The sequence below is a fragment of the Phalaenopsis equestris genome, unplaced genomic scaffold, assembly GCF_001263595.1.
Source record: "Phalaenopsis equestris unplaced genomic scaffold, ASM126359v1 Scaffold000882, whole genome shotgun sequence".
In the NCBI taxonomy this organism is placed as follows: domain Eukaryota; kingdom Viridiplantae; phylum Streptophyta; class Magnoliopsida; order Asparagales; family Orchidaceae; genus Phalaenopsis; species Phalaenopsis equestris.
Window position 1 is genome coordinate 36,159 of NW_018165322.1, and position 8,402 is coordinate 44,560.

General features: G+C 30.9%; 1 protein-coding gene across 2 annotated transcripts in view; it reads right to left on the reverse strand.

Annotated features, from left to right (window-relative positions):
• Positions 1-239: 239 nt before the first annotated feature.
• Positions 240-8,402, reverse strand: part of LOC110032173 (protein CHROMOSOME TRANSMISSION FIDELITY 7-like) — a 30,520-nt gene continuing 22,357 nt past the window's right edge. The window contains exon 5 of one of the 2 annotated variants that reach the window (XR_002294824.1): positions 240-539. Coding sequence is in view for 1 of the 2 variants with exons in the window: in XM_020735710.1 (XP_020591369.1) it covers positions 485-539 (55 nt within the window). In the remaining variant the exon portion in view is untranslated. The remainder of the gene's footprint in view (positions 540-8,402) is intronic. The other variant, XM_020735710.1, reaches the window with a different exon arrangement.

An 8,402-nucleotide genomic window follows, 5' to 3' on the forward strand; every position in this document is an offset into this window, starting at 1 on the left:
TGTGTTTGGAAAATAACTGATTTGCAGTTGTTTCTAGATAAATGACCATTCTGGCATTGTGCGGTTGTGCTGTTTGCGACAGAGCTCTAATAGTGATATATTTGATAGTTTAGAACTAAAAAAAACTTCATAATAGTACAAAAAAGGACATATACCTCACTTAAGAGTGAGTATCAAGAAACCTAATAAAAAAGAAAAAAACATTAAAATTACAATTAAAAGAATGATAATATTCATTTTAAAATGCAGAAAAAAGAAGCATGTCACGAGCAACGTTGTTTGGTTGGAATACTGTCGAACCCTGAGCAATGTTTTCTGGTTGGGATACCGTCGAACCCCGATCACTATCGACAGTGGAATCAGCCGGACTGTCTGCTCACCTGAAGAACTCACACTTATCCGGACCGTCTGCCCACCGTGGGCACCTGTAGAACTGTCATCTGTAGCTATGTGGCCAGCGTGACGAGAGTAACAATAACGACTGTTAACAGAGGCATAACACTCGCCCGGAGTTCCCCGAAAATCCGGAGCTTATCTTCCTATAATAATTCAAGAGAGAACACGTCAGTCATAAAATTAGATGAAATTAAAAAAAAACGTGAAAATTGAAAATAAGAAACATAAATGAATTAGGAAACGAAAATATGATTAAAAAGTAGCAGGCATGTGGACTCAAAGAACTCACCACACCAACCAACGAATTTGTCAATACAGTACGACAGTTTACCTTTTAAAGAAATGAGTTCTTGGTTGTCTTAACCCGCATATTAGCCTCCTATGTGTCACATGTGCATATCACCAAAAAAAATGCCATCTAAAGTAGCCTAAAAACTCATTGCTCCAAAAAGAATAGAGGCATTTGGTTGCCTTCATCATGCATACACCTAGTAGATCTTTGTTTCATCTCCCTCCATAACTTTCACTACTTTAATTGATCTCACTTGTTCTTAAATTTTAGCCTATCGTACTTTCTTCCAGTCAATTCTTTGAACTTCCTACCAACACACCCAGGCCCACTAGAACACACACCTGACGCCACCACAACCACCATAAACACATCTCACAGCTACCACACACAAGCACAACTCACATCCATCATCAACTCACACAGAACAAATGTTCAAATGTTCCAGAACAAGCACACCTCATGGTACTGCCTCCATAGACAAGCAAATCTCTATAACAATGCTCTTGAACAAATCAAATTCTCTGTAAACCATAAACAAATCAAAAACCCAATTTCGCAGGAAGAAAGCCAAAATCGCATCAAGAAAGCGAAATTACCACAGATATAACTACCACACACTGTAGAGGGGAGGAAGAGAAAGGCAAGAGCGACAGGAGATTACTAAGAGGGGACAAGAGAGATCGAGGGAGGAAAGAGCAAGGGAGATCCTCTGTAAAGCTCGCGACGAGGGCAGTGGGTTAAAACGCGAGAGCTCAATGCGCGTTGCGGGGTCGTTCTCGCGGCACCATTTATTAAATAATCGAAACCCGCATTTAGATAAAAGTTGTGCAAATGTGTTAACCAAGTAGGACATCGACAATTTGAAAATGTCGTCTGTAATTTAATACGCCCCAAACGAGCACATAGTTTCAGAGTATAGTCCTAGTTCTAATTGTTGTTTTAAAATCATATAACTTAATATAATCCATTCATTAGAATTTCCTAACGGAAACTTTATATGAAAAATTTGTTCTTTCTGAAAAACTTCCAATTGTTTATTCTTTATATTTATTTATAATAATTCGCAAATCCTGTCAAATTCTTGCTTGAGATAGAATTTATTCAACATCATATTTGTCAGATATATCTCTAAATATATTGGCTTTAATTTTACTATAGTAAGAATTTAACGAACACATAGAGGATTTTTGCGTACTTGGCCTATCTTTGATGGTTTAGATGTTTCAGATGTTTTTGAGTTTTAGATTTTTGTATTAAGAAATTGTATTTTATTCTCTATTCTAACTCTTCTATTTCTTTGATATCATTTATAACATTTTTCTTTAAATTTCTTATTCCTATTTCTAATTTGTTTATATCATCTTCCACAGTTAACAAATTCTTGTCACTCTTCTGTCATTTGTATGTTCTAAAATATTCGGGTCCATCATGCTTCCTATTGAGAGTTTAACATAATATTATCTTACTTTGATTCTTCTTATTCTAAGATTTGACCTTAAAATCTCTGATTCATTTTATATTTTTATTCATGGATTTCTGAAGAAAATTAGGGTTCAACCAAATCATTTAGATCTACAACAGACCACAACCCTATATAAATACTTCAGAGATTCAAAGCACGGCTTTAATTCGTTTCTTACACTAAGCGTAGCCAAAAGAAGTAGAATCAAAATAACATAGTATTATTTAAACAAATTGAAAAAATAAAACATATGAACTTTCAATACTTCAAAACATACTTACAGACATAGAGCGAGAAGAGTTTACTTAGCCGCAGTGGTAGACACACATAAGTAGATTACTAGAGGAGGGGTAGACAAAAGAAGAAGAAGAAAGACTGGCTTCTTTTGCTCTGCCCCTAAAAAGAGAAAAGAGAGCAACATATAGGCAGGAGATAAATACATTTTCGTCATTGCTGATGCATTAGATAAGTGGAGGATATATTTGATGCTTTGCTGGTGGAGAATCTTTTTTGCAAGTGAAGGATATAATTGATGTGACTAAATTTTTTATTGCTTTCCAGATTGGTTGATAGTAATTCGGTAATTTGGCATGTGTGCGTCAAATTCCTTTATTTACACCTGGCTTCCACTATTTTTCTGGTTGATAATAATTCGGTGAGTTGGCATGTGTACGTCATATTTTTTTCTTTACAGCTGGCTTCCATTATTTTTAGCTTCGAGATTATCTCTTATTCCCTAATAATATCCTTCTTCTAGCAGTACGTACAATTGTGAATTTTCTCTTTCTGTAATTTCTGACAAAATATTTCTTTGCTGACAGCTATGTCGTTCTTGCTTAAGATAGAGATCCATTTTTTATACATTATTTAATGTATTTTACTTATTGACTGTTTACAATGACTATATTAAATAATTGTTTGGAGTAGTAATATACTCAAATATTTGATGAACCAATTTTCTTTGTTTCGTTCCATATTTGATATAAGACTTCAGCGGTAGATCTCTGATGTAGTAATTCTGTAGATTTGTATTTCAGAGTATATGACTCACTACTAATTCCAAAATATATAAGAGAAATAACTCCTTTCTCGAGACAAGTGATATAATTTGATGTTTAAATTTCAATGTTTGGCAACTGGTGGAAGGTATCCACTGCTTCAAATATTGGTTTTGGTAATTCTCTTAGAAGACTTTCATCTTCTAAATATATTATGCAGATTAAATCATATTTGTATAATTCTAAAACAATATTTAAATCAGTATTTCCATAAATATAAACAACCTGATATTTTCCTGTTGTACTGAAATAAATCTGGGGGTTAATTCTTTCCTTATAGAGTGATAATTACTGTCATTTTTTAGTTATTTCTGTGATTTTCTTTGTAGATGTATCTTGTAGTATTTTAGCATATGTATGCATTCTTTCTGAGGAAAATGATTCTTTTGCAGTAAAATTTTGTAATTCAGTAACTAACAAAGTTTTCCTTTTGATTCTTCTCTTGTAATTCTGAGATTTACAAAATATCTATTTTTTCGTAGCTCAGATATCGAGGGCAGTTCACCTTCTGTTATTTCTCCGGTGAGATAATTTTTTACTTTAAATAATTCTTTTAGAATAGTATTTTAAAAGGCATCTCGCATTCTAATTTTCAGATTTATAAGTAAACAATTCTAAGTAGTTATTTATGTCTGGGCTTTTCTTCAGTTTCACAAGATATATGATAAGTTTTCATATTTTCAATACCCATATTTATTTCCTGTATAATTCTCGTGTTAGAATATCAACTAGAACATTTTTATTTCCTTTTATATTTTCTAAATCAAAAGTATAATCAAAGAACCAACTTTGTCATCTAATTAGTCTTTAATTAGGTAACGAATCTACGATTTTTCCATTAATGAATGAAATAATTGTTTTATTGTCAGTTCTAATTAAAAATGTTTCATTTAAGAATATTTCAAATTTCTTAATAGTTTTATTTATGGCTAATAATTCATTTTCATTAATATGATAGTTTTGTTCAGTGTCCGTGTATATACCTGAGCTATATCTGCATAAAAGTTCAGTATTATTACATCTTTAAAATTGTCCCTCATGTAAGAGTTGTCAGTTTCTATAATCAAATAATCACCAGAGATTGGTAAATGTAGTTTAGGAAGATTTTTTACATAGATCCTTAATGTACTATAAAATCTTTTGATCATTTTCATCCCAAATTCAAATCATATTTTTTCGTAATTTCTTTTGTAACGGAGCCCTTAATTCTGCTAGATTTTTAATAAACGCTTCAGCATAATTAATACATCCTAAAAAGCGTTGCAAATTTTTTGATTAATTATTTGATTAAAATGACCAATTTTTGTTAAAATAGATTCTTGCAGTTCAATTGAACCATTATGATAAGTCCTAGAAATTCAATAGTGTTAGTTAAGAAGACGATTTTCCTTTTGCTTAATATTATTTCATGTTTCTAAGCTTTTTGAGGACACAAAGCTAAATGTTTTAGATGCTCGGTGATGGTTTGGCTAAATATTAGGATACCATCTACGTATATAAGGCAAAAGCTTGATAATTAACTTAAGATATTATCCATTCTTCTCCAATGAGCATAAAATTCCATTGATAGTGCCCTTGTGGTATACTAAAAGCAGTAAACTCTGTATTATTTGATGCATCATTATTTGTCAGAATTCGGATTTACAATCTAATTTAGAGAATCATTTGGTTTTTTTAATATGATTGATTAATACTTCTTTATTTGGTAAGAAATAGTCATTGAATTTAGTATTATCAGTAAGTTTCTTATAATTAATTATTAATCTTGTTTTTCCTTCAATCTATTCAGCATGATTTATAACTAGAAAGGCTAGACTACTGTGTGGACTATTACTAACCTCGATTAGTTTATGATTTAAAAACTCTTGTTTTTGGCTTCGAAATTCTTTTTTTAGCTTCAGAAGCATATTTCATAAGAGGAACCCTTAAAATAATTGAAGGATTAATTGGATCTATAATAGCAACTGACTCATCTTGAGTCCAAAATTATAACGCATTTTCGAAAAATGAGTTTTTAAATAGAGAATATGTGAAAGATCAAATTTTAGTAAGTTTAGAATTTTCAAGAGAAAGTGCATTATATATGCTTAAGTGTAGATTGAATAGATGAGAGAAAGCAGCTTTTATTTTTTGGTCGAGAGTATAATCACATAATATTAAACAAAGTACTTATTAAAAATTTACGACAAATATTAAAATATTAACATATGTATAAATACATTACTAAAAAATATCATAAAACAACAACAACAGCAACAAGCCTTTATCCCACTAAGCGAGGTCGATTAAATGAATCATTTTTCTCTGTTGTGTCCTATTGAGTGTCATAATTTCATTTAATTCTAATAGATTAAAATCATTTTTTATATAATATGTCCAATTCCTTTTAGGTCTACCTCTGCCTTTCTTAACATAAGTCGAATCTAAAAAATCTACTCTCCTAACATAATTATCAGATGGCCAACATTTAATGTGATCTAACCATCTAAGACGACTCTTTCTAATCTTGTCTGCCACTGGAGCTACTCCAACCCTATCACAGATACATTCATTTCTCATTTTGTTTCTAAAAGTCAAGAAACTCATTCACCTAAGCATTCTTATCTCAGCAACACTTAACTTTATTTTATGATTCTCTTTTAAAGGCCAACTTTTTGCGCCATAGAGCATTGCAAGTCTCACCACCATATAAAATTTTCATTTCAGTCTAAGTGGTACTTTTCTATCACACAATAGACCCGGTGCATTCCTCCACTTCAACCAACCAACTTAAATTCTACTAATAACATCTCCATCTATATCACCATCACTTTGAACAATAGGCCTAAGATATCTAAAATAATCACATTTTTTAATGATTTGATAACCCATGCTTACAACTCCGCCACTAGAGCTACCACTACTAAAATTGCATTCCATGTATTCAGTTTTAAATCTACTCAAACGAAGGCCTTTTGACTACAACGTAGACCTCTAAGTGGAACTTTCTATCACACAATAGGCCTGATGCATTCCTCTACTTCAACCTACTAACTTGAATTCTACTAATAACATGAATAACAGGCCCATCTATATCCCCACCACTTTGAACAATAGACCCAAGATATCTAAAACATCACACTTCTTAATGATTTGATTACCCATAGTTACAACTCTGCCACTAGAGCTACCACTACTAAAATTACATTCCATGTATTCAATTTTAGATCTACTCAAAAGAAGCTCATTAGATTTCAATGTAAATCACCATAACTTCAGTTTTCCTGAATTATTTCGCCAGTCTTATCCACAAGAAGGATATCATCAGCGAAAAATATACAACAAGGTACATCCTCCTATAAATGATCGTTAAAAGCATTCATAACTAAAGCAAAAAGATATGTGCTTAAAGTCGACCCCTAATGTAATCCAACTGAAATAGAAAAATACTTAATCAATCCTCCTTCATCCTCCTTCTAATCAATCCTCCTTCTATTAGAACACAAGTAACAACTCTATTATACATATCTTTAATGACTTGAATATAAATCATATCAACACATTTCTTCTCTAGAACTCTCCAATGGACTTCTCTTAGAACGTTATCGTAAGATTTTTTCTAAATCATTAAAAATCATAAGTAGATCCTCCTTTTTCTCTCTTTAATTTTTCACCAAACATCTCAATAAATGAATAGCTTCCATGGTAGACCTGCTCGACATAAATCCTAACTGATTATGAGAAATTTTTGTATCACGTCTAAAACGTATGCTCAATTACCCTCTCTAATAAATTTGAAGTATGACACATCAATTTAATTCTTCTATAATTTGCACAGTCTTATCAATCGCCTTTATTCTTAAAAATTGGGTTCAAAATACCCTTCCTTCACTTATCAAACATCTTTTTGGTTTTTCAAATAATATTAAAGAGTTTAGTAAGCCAGTAAACTCTCAAATCTCCTACATATTTTCATATTTCAATTAAGATATCATCAGGTCCTAATTTTTTACCATTGATTTTCTTTAAAGCCTCCTCAACTTCTTTATTACTAATGTGACGGTAAAAATAAAATATTTTATTATTATTAATGGTATTAAGATTGCTAAGGTCGACCATATTTATCAAATATCATTAAAAGTTTATCAAAATAATTCACCCTCCTATGTTAAAAATCTCCTTTAAGAAAAATACTTTTTAATTTCATCTTTAATACACTTTATGAATTAAATATTTATTATTTTCACTTTGTTTGGCAAATTTATACATATATTTTTATTTCACCATCAATTATTATTATTTATAAAAAGTTTTCCTGGTGATTCTGCAACTACATCTTTTGCCACTGTTTAATATTGTTTGTTATTTCATCCCACATAGGATTTACTTCTACATGAACATCCTAATTTGTACATTTTGAAGCTTACTCGTAAAAAAAAAAAATTATTTATAACTTTTAGATGGCCGTCATCTAATCCTATGACAATATTTCCTAGTATTCTTTATCTTACAATTCTCAATTTTAAAATTCAGAATTAATAATCAATGTTGAGGACTTAAATTTTCACTTTGAATAACCTTACTATCTTTATACTCTCGACAATCTCTTTTTTCATAATAAAATAATCAATTTGTGTTTTATTAAATACATTCTTATAAGTAATAATATGTTTATCTCTTTCTTAAATAAAGTAGTAGCAATAACAAAAGCGTACGTCAAAATAAAATCTGATATAGTTCTACATTCTTCATTAATCACTCCAAGACTATAACCTCTATGAATATTTCTAAAATCTTCAACCACTCTACCAACATGTTCATTTAAATCATCTCTAATAAAAATTCTTTTTGAAAAAAAATATCATTTGTATTAATACTTCTAGGTCATTCCAAAATTTTTCTTTTGAACTTATATCTAAACCTGCTTGAGAAGCATAAACACTTAAAACATTAAGAATCTTAGGGTCTGTTTGGCGCAGCTGCAGATTCTCAGCTTTTCAGCTGCAGCTGCGCTGCCCCTGGAAGCAGCTGTAGGAAAACAGCTGTGGGGAAGTTGACTGTCTGTTTGGTGCAGCTGTGTGAAAAATGTTGTGAGCCAGCTGTTAATGTAAAAATGACCAATCTGCCCCTGTCTGTTAAACTGTTTAAAATATTTCGATTTATTTGTATAAATATGGGCTTAATATACATCAAGTTTATAAAAAATATTATTTTT